The sequence below is a fragment of the Trachypithecus francoisi genome, unplaced genomic scaffold, assembly GCF_009764315.1.
Source record: "Trachypithecus francoisi isolate TF-2019V2 unplaced genomic scaffold, Tfra_2.0 Lachesis_group6, whole genome shotgun sequence".
NCBI lineage: Eukaryota > Metazoa > Chordata > Mammalia > Primates > Cercopithecidae > Trachypithecus > Trachypithecus francoisi.
Genome location: NW_022681471.1, coordinates 89,474,269 through 89,491,179, shown reverse-complemented (window position 1 = coordinate 89,491,179; position 16,911 = coordinate 89,474,269). Strand labels below are relative to the sequence as shown.

At 41.5% G+C, this 16,911-nt stretch overlaps 1 protein-coding gene across 1 annotated transcript in view; it reads right to left on the bottom strand.

Moving 5' to 3' along the window:
- The window catches only part of DGKK (diacylglycerol kinase kappa), a 105,123-nt gene that overhangs the window by 23,163 nt on the left and 65,049 nt on the right, over positions 1 to 16,911 (bottom strand). Inside the window, 9 exon segments of the mRNA XM_033201048.1 lie at positions 1,413 to 1,509; positions 1,964 to 2,068; positions 3,620 to 3,848; positions 4,820 to 4,919; positions 5,797 to 5,888; positions 7,599 to 7,680; positions 8,718 to 8,857; positions 9,620 to 9,728; positions 10,427 to 10,610. Coding sequence (XP_033056939.1) covers positions 1,413 to 1,509; positions 1,964 to 2,068; positions 3,620 to 3,848; positions 4,820 to 4,919; positions 5,797 to 5,888; positions 7,599 to 7,680; positions 8,718 to 8,857; positions 9,620 to 9,728; positions 10,427 to 10,610 — 1,138 coding nt within the window.

The following is a 16,911-nucleotide window of genomic DNA, read 5'->3' as shown; positions in this document are numbered from 1 at the left end:
AGGCACATGTAGATATCCTTTTGTGTGAACAACTAGCTGATTAGCTGTAAGAGGGAGTGCCTAGCCAGTTGGGAAGCTTCAGTGGGATTGGAACTCATAATAAAGAAGCAGCATTCATGATTTTAGTCATCTTCAGAGGCCTCATATATGAGTGGTCCATATTTTCTTCATATGCAGTATTAAGGGAAATATAGTCATTGGCTTATTCCTATAAAGAACTTTTGAATATCCTAGACACAAGCACGCCATGACAGTTAAGTCTGCACAACTGCTCTCAGTGATGTCTGACATCAAAGGGCAAAGTGACCACACATTTGGGAGGAAAGACTGACAAAAGAGGGTAGATATGTCCATAACAAAAAAGCCAATTGTCCATCTAGGGTGCCAACATCAAAACCAGTGGTGTGCCATAGCCAGTTGGCACTAGCTCATGTAAACTGATTATGCATAGCTCTTTCCAACTCTGGATTCAATGGCATTGTATCAGTAATTTAAATAGGCCATGGTGGAAGGGTTTACACCATAAATGAATCAGGGCTTTCTCCCCCAAGAGAGCAGGTTGTTAAACACTTGCCAGTGCACTATTGATCAAAATTCATTAGGTAGATCCATGAGAGCTCAGACATAATTTTGAGCCAATGGTGAAGTGTGGGGGCAAGAATGCGGGTTGGAGACAGGAATAAAAATTGTTTTCTTAAATAAATTATTTAAGAAGACATAAATAATTGCTAACTGTGTCCTTTTGAGAAATTAAAATGGATACAGTTGAGCTGTTTAATCTTAGATTACTTTTTTATTCATTACTATACTGACCCTACATCTCTCACATGAGATTTGCCTCCCTTAGCCACAGTCCAGAGATTGGAGATTCTCTAACTAATGTCCAAGCTGATCTTCTTAATGGAACTCAGAATGAGTAAATGTGGCAGAACTTGGCTGCTGGGGATATTCTAAAGAGGGAGAACTGGTGAGACAGATGTCCTTAGATTTGATGCCTAGTCCCCTAACTAATGACCATTTAGTTTTTAGTATCTTCAACCTTTTACTGTTAAGGGCAACAGTGAAAAACAGCAAGTCCTCTGTAATAACAACAACTAACATTTATTAATTGTTTATAATAATAACAATAATAACTGCAAATGCATATAACACTTAATTATGGGTGCCAAGCACTACTCAGTGCAAGTACTTTTCATATATAAATGTAATAAATACGGCAAACCCATGATGCAAGTTCTACAATGGTCTTCATTTTACATATGAGAAAACTGTGGCTCACATTGGTTTAGTCACTTGTGTAGGTGACACAGCTAGTAAGTAAGAGAAAGGATTTGATTATGGAGATCCTGAGATTGTGCTCTTAACAAGAGAGAGAAAGAAGCCATTAAACGGGGATAGAGTTAAATACTTACATAGATTCAGGTGTAAAATATAAGTGATCCAAGTTAAGGTTGTCTAGGTCCTCACTTCTGAGAGAAGATATAGCAGACAAAGTGCCACGACGAGAACCTAGACACAACAGACATCACTTGGGTGTCGGATACAAACAAAAAAGCCCTTCCCCTCACTTGTATTTCACCCCATTTTCTCTGTGGAGGCAAGGTCAAGCTCAATGACTTTCCCCTAGATAATATTAAGGGTTCTCATTCCAAAGAGGGATCCTCTTGGATGGATAGGGACTTCCACTGAGAGAAGAATAAAGCTGGGCTGCTTGCTTGCTGGCAGTGAAAACAGCTTCAAATCTTGGATTTCATCAGGCCAGCCTCTTCAGTGTTCCTAATGAGGTCATTACTCTGGACATTGGCATGGGATCTTATAGTGTGAGTTTCTGGGAAAGAGGGAGGGGTAACTGCTGCAGGAGTATGGCTAAAAGAGGATGCATAAAAAATACATATTTACTCTTTGGGAACTAAACAACAGTGACGAAGGCTAGAATAAGGGAAGAAGACAGAAAGATCCTTACGGCGTCGTGGGCTTGTCTGGTTAGTATCTTCTGGGTCATCTTCCAGGAAGAAAGTTGAACTAAAGTTCTTAACAGATATTGTCTGTCTGCTTTCCTCATCCAGAACTATAGAGAAAAGTGGGAGGAAGGAAAGCAAAAAAGAAAGGAGGAAGGGAGGGAGGAAGGAAGGAGGGAGGAAGGAAAGAGGAGAGAAGATGGAAGGAAAGAAAGATTAATTACACTTATTGAACATTTATTGAGCATCTATTTTGTTTAGTTAATGGGTAGATGATGGAGACTCCTATTTGACCATCACGTCTCCTCCATGATACTGTTCGTAGTCTCAGCTTACTTACAGTGTTGCTGTTTTTTCATACTCATGCCTGAGCTTTCTTTGTTTTACTGGTTACTCCTTTTTTCTGTCACCCAGTACATGTGGTTGTGAGTAGAAGCTTGTGGCTGTGGATTGGGGTATCAGCATGGGAAACCCTCTGTTCTTCTACCTCCATTCTATTAGTTGATTTACTTACATGGCTTCTGTCTATAATTGAGCCTCTAGGACTGTGCCACTCTTTCACTCGAATGTCTCACTCCACATCTGGAACATTTGGGAAGTCTCTTTCCTTTCACCAGCCTATATGTTGTATAGCTGAGATGCTTAGTCTCAGCCTGTGTCAAAGCTCATAAGTTCAATCTCTACCCCTACCAGGGAGGTCTTTTTTTTATCTCATAGCCATAAGCTACACCTCTAAATCTAACATATATGCTGATGGAGCAGACTGAGGGTTGGTTGTGACAGTTATGGCTACATCAGTTTAATCTGATCCCCACTGCTTGGAAACTAATTATGGAAATAGAGGCAAATTGACTGTTTAATCCTTCCACTGTGCAGAAGGGAGATTTTCTTTCTTTCTAGAAAACTTGGCTGAGATTGTACCTGAAGGTACCAAGGCAGGGCAAGGCACCATGACTAAAAGTCAAGGGCCAGCCAAACGGACTTTCTTGCTGCATGGGACTTCTGCTCAGTTCTAATAGCTTAGTTAGAATACACTCAGTCTTATACCACCTTCTGATCTGTTTCTCAAAGTATTGTGGGAAAGAAGTGGTCAGCCAAACATTCAATGAAGAAACTGAGGGAGTTGAAGAGTTTTCATTCTGAGTTGGGAAGTTTGCAGACTGTTGTGAGCTCTGGGCAATGGCAATTATGCCAGAACTGTCAGGACCACTCTCAGGGCCCTTGTGCCTGATTAATACTGTGCAACACATATGGAGATGAACACCATTTTCTTTCTAAAATAGTCATAGGCTCAGTGGTTGGAAAGAAACAGGAGCAGGAGGAAAAAAGTCTTATGGCTGGTGGTGGAAGCTGATAGAGCTTTGAACCAGGCTACTTAGCATCCATTAATATAATTATATAGGATGAGTGTGGTTTCCAAAAATGAATAGCAGGAGTTGACTATCTGGGAGGGAGGAGGAGGCAAAGGGGCAGCTTAGCAGGACTGAGGCTTTTCAAATCAGTAGTCTGAATATTGACTTCGTATGCAATATCAATGCAGAATCTAGACAACTTTTTGTAGCAGAGTCAGATAGCAAACCTGGAGTCAGTAAGACCAGTAAACCATCCTCTGGAACTTTTTCTTTCCCCTACCTCAGTCACTACAACCCTGGCCACCTTACCTTGTTCAACTTGGAATATGATGAGTTTCAAGGATTTCTGGAGATTCTGGGCCTTTGTGGCCAGCTCCAACTTGCACTTGGCTATGTGGTCTATTTGAAGAACGAAGGGCTTCCTATCTGCCTTGCTGCTGTCTGCATATACTGTAGCACTTTTCTCAGCAGAAGTAGCTGTTGCCTCCTCAGCCAGGACATCGATCAGGACACTGAGCTTATCATACATTAAGTCACTCTAGATAGAAAGGAAGGAGACAGGTCTTTGTTATGAGGGACCCATGCTTGAGAGGACAGAACGAGGAGTGGTGGTGATATGGGGAAGGGTAGGGAGGGGTAAGAGTTGTCCATAAATGCTGAGCATAGAAAACCACATTTGGGAAGATGAAGTACTTAGAGAAAGAAGTAAGTGGGTAGATGTGATGAGATAACCAAAGTGTGTTAGGAGATCAAACCCATATCATTTGTTTCAGAGTGGCCCCATGCATCAGTGTATATAGCTGAGTCTTTCTTGTGTCAAACTGGCCTATAAAACAATGTGTAATATGCAAACTTGACGAAAGACAAACATTTCTGGATTTTTATGGGCATGCTCCTCTGGATATGCATGTGCCCCTGCTTAGGTGCTTGGTGTGTGTCTTTGTATGTGTGTAGTTTGGGGACCTACATCTGCTGCATGATTTAAGGCTTCGATTCTTAGCTCCATCACTTAATAGTTTGTGATCTGAGACAAGTTTCTTAACTGCTTTGTGCCTCCATATTCTAGGGTAGTTGTGAGGATTGAATACATTAATACATTAAAAACAGAACAGTCCTCGACACAGAGTAAGTGTTATATATATAAATGTTGGCTATTGTTGTTAGAGAGGTGAATGTGAATGTATTTGTAGTGTGTATTCGTATGTACATACTTTCAAGCACATTCTGGTGTACAGACATGCACATACCTGCTTGATGTGCACTTGTGTCTAGTTGTGAGCAGATGTTTGGCATGTACATGGTATGTGTGTATGCATGTAGAGGGCCATCCTTCATTTAGCAAAAGATGGAAGTTCAATGAGGTTGGACCTTCCTCATCAGTGAGGCTTAATAGCTGCTCCTCCTTTCCTTTCTTTTACAATTCCCAGTGAGAGGCATGTTTGTTTTTTATTAAAAAGGGGCCCCTGGCTGATCCACAAAGAGTATAAGACAAAAGGAATGGAAACTTACTTTCAAAATCACAGACACTATTGCTGTATTGTTCTGTTTTATCTGACCCCAGGCCTTTACAATATCAATCACAAAATCTTCCACGGCTGAACACAGGAATCTAGAAAGATAAGATAGATGGCACAATGTTACATGAGCCATGAGGCCCAGAGCCCTTCTCTCTTACGTCATCAGTCCCCGTCTTCCTCCTGCTCCTCTCTCTCTTTCCTGATCTGTCCTCTCTCTCTCACCCTCTCCTCCCAACCTTTTTCTCTCTGCTTTTTTTTCTGTACATATTGTGAAATATGTTCCATCCCCACTTTAGTCCAGTTTCACACCCCTTCCCAAGTCAAGTACCTAAGAAAGCTTGACCAGCATTTCTTAGTACTAATTCTGAATTTCCAGAAAAGAGAATTCACTTGGTCCAACTTGGGTCAGGTTTTCACCCAGGGTCAATCAGCTATGTTTCAAGGGCCCAGCTAATTTAGTACAAGCAATTATATTGGGAGAACTCTCCCTGTGGGAAGTTTTTCTCAAAGGAGAGTGTAGTCGACTGGGCAGGAGCCCCCTAAGAAGTTCCAGGAAGAACAAATGACCCACATATTTAGAAGGGGAAATGTGTTCCTCAGGTTATGAGAAAGCAGCTATAGGTAGATATTACAGAGACCTTTCTTGATGTAAAAGATGGAAAGCAAGGTGTCTATACTATAGGAAGCTATGCTATGCTCTTAAATGGTCCATAATATTGTGTTTCCCTACTATAATCCTCTTTCCAAATCTCTGGCTTGCAATTTTGACTTTTTGGAGCAGCAGACGACTTCACCTCAATGTCATCTTTCTTTCCTAAACTTTTCATTCAGGGGGCTTGAGTTGGGAGAAATCTGATTTGGGAACATAAACATATATTTTCCTCGGCCTCAACACGCCCAGCTATCAAAATGAGCCCCATGTCTGACCTGGGAACAGCCCCAAACGATGAGAGCCAAAGGAAGACTGACCTGGTTGCAATGATCATCTCTGTGGGGTACTTGGCCTTCAGGATTTTGTTCAACTCGGTGGCTGCAGATTCTAAGTGTTGGATGGCAGCAGCCTAGGGGTAAAAGGAGTTCTTAAGCCCTGGAATCTTAGTACAATAACACAATGTGCTGCCCATCCTCATCCCCCGCAGCCTCATTGTTGCTTACTGACTCTATCAGCAACTCAACTTCCTCTCTAGAGATGATAATGATCAAAGAATTCTTGTTGAAGGTCAACAGAGATGATCTTAGATCTATGCTCATTCTAAAAATTTACATGTATTTCATTTTCTCTTAATAATCACAACCTCTTATGAAGGAGGTACTATTTCTTTCATGTTTCAAATGAACAAACAATCTCATATTACATAGTAGTAAGGAATAAAGCTGGATTCAAATCTACATCTTTCCATTCCAGAATATAACGTCTTTAATAATATTACTACCAATAACAACAGCACCCACTTATATAGTACTGACTATGTGCCAGGCTCTGTTGTAAGCTACATGTATATTTCTTCATATAATCCTCATAACAACCTTATGAGATAAAGACTATTATTATCTCCATTTCACAGAAGAGAAAGCTGAGGCCCAGAGAAGGGAAAGACGGTAAGTTTAGAGTCAGGATTCAATTCCAGGTAGTCTCGCTCTTGAGTCTGTGTTCTTAATTACAACTTCTACTGCTTCCTCTCTGTCACCCTTGACATTCAAACATCTACCAAGACCTGATAATTCTATTTTTTCAGTATGTCTCAAATGTATCCACTGCTATGCATCCCTGCTACCACTTTACCAGTCCAAATCACCATCATCTCTTGCCTAGACAATTACAACATCTCCTAGCTTTTCTCTTTGCCTTTAGTCTTTTATTCTTTCAATTGTTTCTCCACATACCATGGCACTCCTCTACTTAAACCCCTTCTCTTAGATAGCAGACTGGATAGATGACTGGATATGTGATAAAGCATGCATAGGAAAATGTTAGTAGTAGAACTACCATTTCAACTTTCATCAATGTAGAAATTTTCATAATAAGATAAGAAAAAAAAACTTTCTATAATTTTTATTACTCTTGGGATAAAATCCAAACTTCCTACTGTGGTTTCTCAGGCCCTTCCTGGCCTGGCCTCTGATTACTTCTCTAGCCTCATCTTTAGTCAGTCTCCCTGAATGCCCCCTCCCTGGCCCCTACGCATCAGCCACTATGAATGTACTTCAGTTTTGTGAATATTCCATGCTCTCTCTTGCCTTTGGAACAATACACGCTGTTCCATCTGTGTGGAAACCCCCCCCCCCTTTCTTATTCTCCTGGTTAACTCCCTCTGGATCTCAAGTCTCTTCTGAAATGGCACTCCTCCTGAGAAGCTTTCCCTGAGTTCCCCAGACTCAGATTGATCTTCCTGCTATGTGTTCCCAACCCCCTCTACTTCCTTATATGCTAACACTCATACTACTTGATTAAAACAATTTATTTTTCCATCTCTTCAAGTAGACTATGTCATTCTTCTTTACCCACTAGCATATAAGAACATCTCCTAGAATAATATCTCACATAAAGTAGTTACTCCATAAATATTTTGAGTGAATAATAAATGGGTGAATGAATTATATCCCCAATGCCTAACATAGTTCTTGGTAAACAGCTGCTGACTGACATGTCACCAACCCTCAATGATCTCATCCTCATCCGTGGAAAATGCAAACGCTTCTCTCTGGGTTTTGCCAATTATTTCACTGTGTAATAAAGATATTGGTCTGAATTACAGCTGGACAGCAGTTACCTCAAATCGTGGTACATCCATTTCAATCTGTCCTTTTAGCAGTGGGGTTTGTCTGGGAGTCTCACGAATCATCACACTCCATCTGAAATGAATTTCAAAGACGGATATTTAAGGGTCTGTTTCATCGCTGGTAAAAATTAATGCTTCAAAGGTGAAGATAGAAGTAAAAATGTTTATGTGGTGGGGGGAAGTGGGTTGTAGGGGGTGCCCAAGCAATCTCTGGTCACCTGATCTCAAGGTATACCATAAGAGGAACCTCTGTCTCATGACTTCTATAGGCCAGTGTGATGGAAGGAATTCCCTTCCCTTTACAGGGTTCTCAGAGAGCAGTACTTCTTAATCAGAGGTAAGGTAACCATTAAGATCATCTGAGGTGCTTTTGTACAATACACATCCCAGGACCCTGCCATGACCTACTGAATCTTTGTGGTGGGGCCCAGGTTGATGTTTCTAAAAGGCTCCCCAGGAGATCCTTATGGGCAGCAATAAATCAAATGTTCATATATGCACCAGCATAGAAAGTCTTTTTTTCCTCAGGAGATAGGATGGTAGTACTCGCTCTTCTCTAGAGCAGTGACAATGTAAGCAAGTTATTTCTAAACTCTCCCTTCATCCCTTTTTTAGTTTCTTTGAAAATCTGATGAAATTATAGACTTTTCCCCAAGAGAGAATATGCTTAAACAGATCATTGGCTCTGCAATTTGAAGAAGGTTCACAGAAGGCTTGAACTTTATCCATGGGGCCCCTGCTCTAGAATCCTTTAGTTTTTTTTGGTGTTTTTGTTTTTGTTGTTGTTGCTTTGTTTTGTTTTGTTTTTTTGAGACGGGGTCTCACTCTGTTGCCCAGGCTGGAATGCAGTGGCGTGATCATGGCCCACTGCAGCCTTGACCTCCCAGTAGGATCCTTTAGTTTTGAAGAGGGGCTTCAATAATGTTTGAAGGATACATGGTAGACCCTGGCTTCCCAAGAGACAAGCCCAACCCAACCCACAAATTGCTCTGCACTGAAGCCAGAAAGGAAATGAGGCTCTATCAGAGAAGTTAAAGTATTCCTGATTGAGGTGATGTAACTGATGTGGGACAGCAAGAGGCACAAGGGCCTGGTCTTTCGGCCACTTACCTGTCTAGGAGCCTCACACTAGCCTGCTCCACTCTGTTGAGGATGTCCAGAGGTGACTTGCTTTTGTTCCAGAATGCACCCCAGCCCAGGACACGAGCCAGATCATTGCCAGTTCCAAGTGGGATGACTGCCAGCTGACACTGCAAGAACAAAAGGAGACACCCTTTTCAGACAGTCTTTCTACCAAGCTTCACCCATGGAAGAACCTAGAGGGTACTCTTAGGGAAGAATTATGGTCTTAAAGTCAGCGGATTTAAGGGACTTCAGATTCTGGGGAAGGTAATGAGAAGATGTTTGCAATTGGCTGAAATTTTCCCTAAGGAGTTGGACCCCAGTGTTAACAACACAGAATCTACTAAGTAAAGGGAAAACTTGCTGGAATATAACAATATTCATGGCCATGCTTATAAAAGAGAAATATAGCTGTGAATTTCTATCTGGGCTGGGCCAAGGAGGTGAAGTACGTCAGGAGACAAAGCTATTGGAGTGAGAAGAGCAAGGGGCTGCCTAGGACAGCAAGGAGACATAGAGGAAAGTTTCTGCCACTCTTGAGACTCAAGGAAGAAAATCAGTGGGCTCAGGAGGGGAAGGAAATTCGGGGCTGAGTTCTGTCTAAGACCACTTCTGTTTTGTTTGCTCTCCTCTACTTCAACTCTTCACTTTGAAGCCTAGTGAACAGAGCACTGCTCATTCTTTCTGTCAATGTCACACAGATAGACAACCAGAAAATAGTCTAGATGAGCAGGCTTAGATTGGGAATCTACCAGTCAGGCTGAATATGAAACCCGGGGGAAACATATTTTACGGACAGGGAGGGCAAAGACTTGGGACTTCTTGGGATGGGCAGTTGCACACCCCTACTCTTTCTAGCAATGGCTAAACTGAGTCATCCAGGGACTTACCTTTTCATGTAATCCAAAGGCATCAATCAGAGATAAGACCCAGCTCACGCTGCCATCTCCACCACAAATCAGAATGCGAAAGCGAGCAAAGTTCTTGAACATAGACAGCCTGGAAGGACAAAGAGGAAAGGGGGTCATTTCATGAACAGCTGGGTTTTGTAACTTTTCCCACAATATAGGATTGCTGCTTTGGCACTCTGCTAACAGACTACCTGCCTTCCTTCCCTTAGCCCTTATCTCTCTGTGTATCTAAGACCATAGACAATCCCAGAGATCAGGCTTTGCCTCATCTCATTTTCTTTCTGTGCCCAGCTTTGCTCTGGAAAACACTAGTAACCTAACCAGACCCATTTGCTGAGGCCCAGGAAGATGGCTTGCATGGTGGCCAGTGGGCTCACAGGAACCAGGACTGAGCAGCCAGATGATCCCAAAATAAAACAGGTCTGTAGAGGAGATATATCTATTTGGTCCTGGAAAGAGAGTGGCAGGAAAAGTAGATAGCAGTGTCCATTTGTCTCTTTCTCTGAGGTTAGGAGGCATAGTTTTACGTTTTCCAACCAAAAAAGATAAAGCAAATCTGAGAGGGGCTTGGACCTGGGCTTGAAGGGATTTCTGGGAGAGGGCTAAGAGCCCTCCTACCAGCCAACCCAAAAGGCTCTGGAGTTATGCATTTGAGTCCTGACTTGAGAAAATAGATCTTTCCTGCCCAAATACAAGAACTGATTCCAAGAAACCTATCCTAGTTTAGAATGTATAGAGGGAAGACTCCCTTACATACCCAATCATACTCATGGGGTACATGCTTACCCTGCTTCAGGTCCACCCTTCAATAGGTCGAACACTTGAGATGGGTTAAGGTATTGCTTGAATTTTCGGAGGAAGACGATCCCTTGATGATCGCCACTTTTGGAGTTGATGAAGATGAGCAAGGGACATGAACAGGCTGATGACCAATCAAGATTCCAGAAGTCCGAAGATACTACTAATTGGCCTGACACAACGAAAAGAAAAAGAAGATAAAAAAGAACAGACACATTGAGATGGAAACGAGACATGACTTAACATCACATTTTGCAATAACTTTTTGAGTATGAGTCTCAGTTTTTTTGCGAATGAGGAGCAGAGTCAAGATACCACCCAGAAGGGCTAAAAGTATTTGTCCAGCTGTTGTCAGACAAATGACACTTGCTGAGCCACTACTACATGCCAAGCATCATGCCAGATACTGCTAGGGGTATAGTCCCTGCCTTCAAGCTCGGGAGAGAGACTCATACACAACAGTATGTTGGAACATAAGGAATAAAGAAATTGGTGCCACAACCAAGGATTAGTAAAACTGTGAGGAAACTGAGGAAGGAGAGGATTGAGAACCCAGGAGGAAGACCAGCACACAACTAGTCCTTTCTCTGCCCAGGATACCTCAGTTCTTACAGTGAGAAGATACTAGGTCAGGAGAAGGGGGAAGGAAAGGCTGTCATTTAGCCAGGAGCTAAATAACGGAACATATCAATGTGGGATGAAGCAAAGAACTGTAATCACTTCTCTAAGGCTGTTGCAGAGCAATCTGTATTATCTAATCAACTTCCCCGGGGGAAACAAGACTATAGGAAAATTATCTGAACAAGGGAGAGGCTTTTAATAATCCCCAATATTATAGTTACCCATGGAGAAGTGAGGTTATAGCAGTCTAAATAACCAAGGCCTGCCAACTCGTGCTGAGTCTCAGAGCCTGTTGGCAGGGAGACAGGCAGTGTGCAACGGCCCCCTAAGAGATGCTAGACAAATAGTGAGCCCCCAGACCTCGGAGCTGTGGCTTGACAGGGATGCCTCCGCAAAAATAAATACACAGGGCAAAAAGCATGTGGCTCACTCCTCAGTGGGGGTGGGAAGAGGTGGGTTGAGAAGACCCATTTGTTTTAGCCTGTGTGGAAGGGAACCTGAAGGAAATCTACTTGAGTAGATTTCATGACTGGTTTGCCTGGAAAAATCAAAGGCAGGCTTCCTCTATGGGCCAATTCCCACTCACTGGCCAGTGGAGCTTGAAGGCATCCTAAGCCAGCTAGCCAGTCATGCACCAAATTTTTAGGACTTGACAGGCCTGACAGCTACAAGGGAGTCTTATAGAAGCTGGGTCCCCTCACTAGCATAGCTCAGAAGTAGTTACTTTCCCTGAACACATTATCCAAAAGTAGTACCCCTTCCAACTTATTTTTACTAAAGTAATATGTTGACACAATGGTAGTTAAGACACATTAATCCCTTCATTCAATAAATATGTATGGAGGGTATTCTCTGTGCCTGCTTTACGTCCTGAGAATATAGTGGTAGACAAGATAGAAATAGTCCCTACCCTTGTGGAACTTATATTTTAATGGAGGAGACAGACCATAACAAATAATTATAAAAAAGAATTTGTCATGAAGAAAAATAAAGTAGGGAAAGTGGTAGAGATTGGAAGGGTGTTATTTTAGACAGAGTGGTCAGGGATGGCTTCTCTCAGGAGGTGACATTTGAGATGAAACTTGAAGGAATGCAGGAGTGAGCAATGCAGATATCTGGGGGAAGAGTTTTTTGGGGGGTAGGAAGAAGAATAAGTGCCAGGACCCTGAAAAGGGAGACTGTCTAGGCTGTCTGAGGATCAGTGAAGAGAATAGTATGGTTGTTGTGAAGTGAGTGAGGGGGGAGTGGCAGAAGATGAGGTCAGAGAGGTGACATGGGACAGATTCAATGGCAACAAGATGTTAGAGGAAGTAGTGCAAAAATAAGTGGAAGACTGTTCAGCATGGACTTGAGACATTATGAGTCAGGTCTTCAGATATTTAAATAAAATAGTCAAAAGGTGTTAACTTTTTATGTGCTTGCTCCCCTACCAACCAACAATGCAGGCCCCAATTCATAGCCTAGCCCAAAGCTTACCTCTCTCTTGTTTTAGAACCTGTCTGTGCTCTGTGCTTCCCTTCCTCACTCTGCAACCCTCTATTAACACCCTCTAGGTGAGCATGTGACTTTGGGTATGCACCCTAATTAAAGGACTCGTGGAAGCAACTTCTTGCCAACATCTAGTGGCTCTCTGAGGCGTGCTTGGAAGCAAGCACTTTCCCTGCCAGAGGTCCTGGAGTAAACCTATCTATATCCCCAGTGTTTTTGTTTTGTTTAGTGTCAAAGGCCCTTTGGGGGCAGTTCCTCTCTAACGGTGAGACAGCAGTGGCAGTGAGACCAACCACTGTGTACTATTTGGGCCTCAGTTTCCTTATCTTCAAAATGAATCATTCAAAAACTTAGTTTCCAGTGTTTAGATGAAAATGGACCTTTAAAAGCCAATCATTATGCTCACGAGAAACAGAAATATAACTTGGCTCCTGAAGATGAGAAGATGGTCAAACTTACTCATAACAAGAAATATGCAAATTAAAACTAGACCATGTCACCATTTATTTTTCCTGTCTAGAACATTGGCAAAAAAAAAAAAAAAAAAAAAAAAAAAACACTTGATTGGGGAGGCCATGTGGGAATAGGCACTCTCATACACCAAGAATGGAAGTGCTGAGTGACACAAGCCCTATGGAGGTGAATTTGACAGTATCTATGAAAACTACAGAGGCATATGCATTTTGACCTAGTAATTCTATTTCTCGGAATTGTTCATATAGACGTGTATGTAAAAGGATATGTATGAGGCTGTTCATTGTGGCATTATTTCTAATAGCAAAAGACTGAAAACTACTAAATTATTCATCATAGTGGACTGGTTAAATATGTTATGGTATATCCATATAGTGGAATATCTTGCAGCTGTAAAAAAGAGCAAGGAAGCAATTTGTTGATATGGAAAAATCTCCAAAATATACTGTGAAGGAGAAAAAGAGCAAGGTGCAGAACAATATGCATAGTATTAAAAGGGGTGGATAGGAATATCTATTTATATTTACTAGTATATACATGAAGAACTACTGGAAGGTATTTAAGAAAGTAATGGCAGTATTGAACTGTGAGTGAGGATATGGGGGCTGTAGGAGATTGAGAAGATCAGAGAAAAGATAAAAGATAGCAGCAAGAGTTTTCATTAAGTATTATGTGTATATATATATTTCTTTTTTAAAAAACTGAACCATGTGAATATATTAACTAGACAAGAATTAAATTAAGAAGTAGGAAAAAAGAATTACACTAACGCTGTCCATAAATGAAATAGCCATGAGGGTATAAACTAGAGTGAGCATAGGAAGCTTAGAGAGAAAATTCTGTAATTAAGGCGACTTGAACTTTAGCATCAAACCTCATTTGGTCACAGATGGGAAGACAGTGGGAAGTAGCCCCGGCAGGAAGGCAGTCCCAGGAGACTACAGGGGCAGTCCCATCTAGCATTTCCCCCTGAGGAAGAGAATATCTGAATTTGAGCAAGGCCAAGTTTGTCAAGAGAATCTTGTGAACCAGGTGACAAAGATGGGTGCCACTGAGGGCAGGAATATAATAATGTTAAGAAGATTTATAACCAGGTAAACAATCCTTTCCACAAGGTAGCTTTTGAATAGAATGATGTTAATCATAAGGGAGTGTCCAGTATTATTCCACAATTTTAACTGACAATTCACATGGAAACTTAGAAGGCTGGCTTATGAACTTTGAAGTACTCAAAGCTGGAGGAAGAGATACTGGATGACAGAATCAAGATTGAAAAATGACCTTGACAGGCTGACCGGTCAAAGTCCAGGGATGAAATGTAAAGGGAATAAATGTGAAGCTTGCCCTTTAGGCTCAAGGACATAAATTGTACCAGAACAGGACAATACGAACTTGACTTGGCAGCATCAAGTGTGAAAAGAGCTTAGGGGATTTAGTTGACTTTAAGCTCCTGATGAGTCAACAGCCTGAAAGAACCTTTCGAAAAAAGCTCATGTTTCTTTGAGCTACATTAATACAACCACAGCACCCTAAACAGGGAGCCAACTGTCCCACTCAAATTTATTCTGTTCACTCCACAGAAAGATGCGAAATTGGCATAGGTTGGCTTACCATTCTCTTCCTGTACTTTAAAAATCCTCCTTTACTAATGTCAACTAATTTAACCTTCATGACACACCTGAGTACAATTATTATTCCTTATTGGCAGAAAACAAATGACAGATTAATCACAGAGAGGTTAAGTAACTTGTCCAGGGACATACAGTAAATGATAGAGTGTGTTTCTAGGACTAGTAGTACCAGCAGCATCTGGGACTTGTTAGAGATGCAAAATCCTGGGCCTCACCCAGATCTACTGAATCAAATGCTCTGGGGGTAGTGTTTCAGACTGTCTGAAACACAGAAATCTGTGTTTTAACAAGCCTTTCAGATGCTTCTGATACAACAACCACTGTACTTCACTATTTTTTCTCCATATGAGCCAGTGCTGCTATCTTAAGTCATCGCTCTGAGCCTTACATACAGTGATACATTCATTCAGTAAATGTAAATTTATTAATGGATTCGTGTAACAAATCTTGGCTGTGCGTATACCATATACACAGGTCTGAGTCAAGTGCAGAGAGTTCACAGGCTGGGGTGGAAGATGGATACCATTATAACGTCATGTGTTAGGTGCTTTGAGATATGTGTTCTTGGTTTAGAGCCAAAGAAGTAATTGATTTGTTTGGGAGAGTGGGAAGAGGCCATTACAGAAGCTGTTAAACAGAGAAGACAATGTTTGATTTTGAGCTGGACCCTAAAAGATAAGAGAAGGAATTTACAAGCAGACTGGATAGGAAAAAGGGATAATTGGAAGGAATTCTCAGAAATTAGAGTCTATTGACTGAATAAATACATGTGCGAACAGATGGGTGTGACTCAACGCTAGCAAGGCCTTTCTCAGAAAGTCATGAGCTAGATGCCCTCATGACTTCAGCTGGGTGCTGAAGAAAGGATTCTCTAGCTCAGCCAGGGGGCATTGAACCAGATCATCTTTAAGGATCTTACATCGCTAAGATTCTATGACTGGAAGATGCAAAAGATTCCTCTGGGAAGGGACTTTCTAGTAGGAAACTTACCCATTAAAGGGCATAAGGCCACAGCCAAGAAGCCAGAAAGAGTCAAGAAGATAGGGAAGTCTTGAAAGACACTTCTAAGAAGTTCCAGGACAAGTAGTGCATGATAGAAAGAAGGGTTGGCAGGGAGGGAGATTCAATTGGATCAAGAATGCAGATCACTAGGAGGAAAAGTTAAAAGCTAACTCATGGGATGTTAAATAAGACACCAAACAAAAAGAATATATTAGCCCAGATGCTCCTAAGAAATAATATCATACTACTGGTGGAAAGAAAAAGAAAGTAACAGTGCCATCATTTCAGAAGCTACAACAAGCATAAGAAGTGATATAGGATAGGAAGAAATAAATTTTAAAAACACCAACGCAAGGACAGGAAACAGAACATGTTTGGCCCAGTTACAAAGGAGAGGTGGCAACCTCTTAACACGTATTTAGGGTCATTTGTGGCATGCTGAGGTGGGCCATCTGCTTAAAGACATCTTTGTCAGGTCCCTGTGGAGGTGGGCAAAATGTCTCAGATTCCAAACTAGGTTGATTTCACTACCAGCCTGATTTTGCTCAGCTGACCAGTTTGCTACTTTTCCTCTTGTATCAACTGCATCTTCCCTAGTCCCTCATTCTCCTATCTAGGCAAGTATCTCTTATTTACTAAGTCATGAATCTCATCACCTCTTTGGTCAATTACCTGGTGGGTGACTCCATGTGGATAACTATTTGAGTAGATCTGAGAATAATATATGCATGTATACCTGAGTGAATTCAGTTTTTTGTCTTTACATGTTATTATGGGGACATACGAGTATACTTGCCTGCAGAAACCTGTATGAATGGCTCATTCCATGTACTAAGGTCTAGCTATATCTGTGTTAGGGTTGGAAAAATAACTGGAAGGATCTAGAGTGGCTGTGTGTGTGTGCACGCGCATATATATGAGCATGCATATACACATGTGGTATGTCTAGTTCTAAAACTATGTTGTAACGGCTACAGGAATCTTTGCCCTCTTCTGTTCTCTAAGGAAACCATCTACTCTTCTTTCTTTTCCTTCCTCTGCTTCCAGCTAATGCTGGCTCTTCCCTGGCAGTGAAGTGAGCAACTAGCATCTATATGGGGATAATTTTTAAGTCAGTGAAATGAGGTTCACTAATCACTCTTGGACCAGTGGATATCCCATATGTCAGAGGTGGACAAATTAGCAAATTAGAGAAATATAGATTAAAACATTCCAGGAAGAATTTGAACTTTCCTCCAGTAAGTGAAATTGACCATA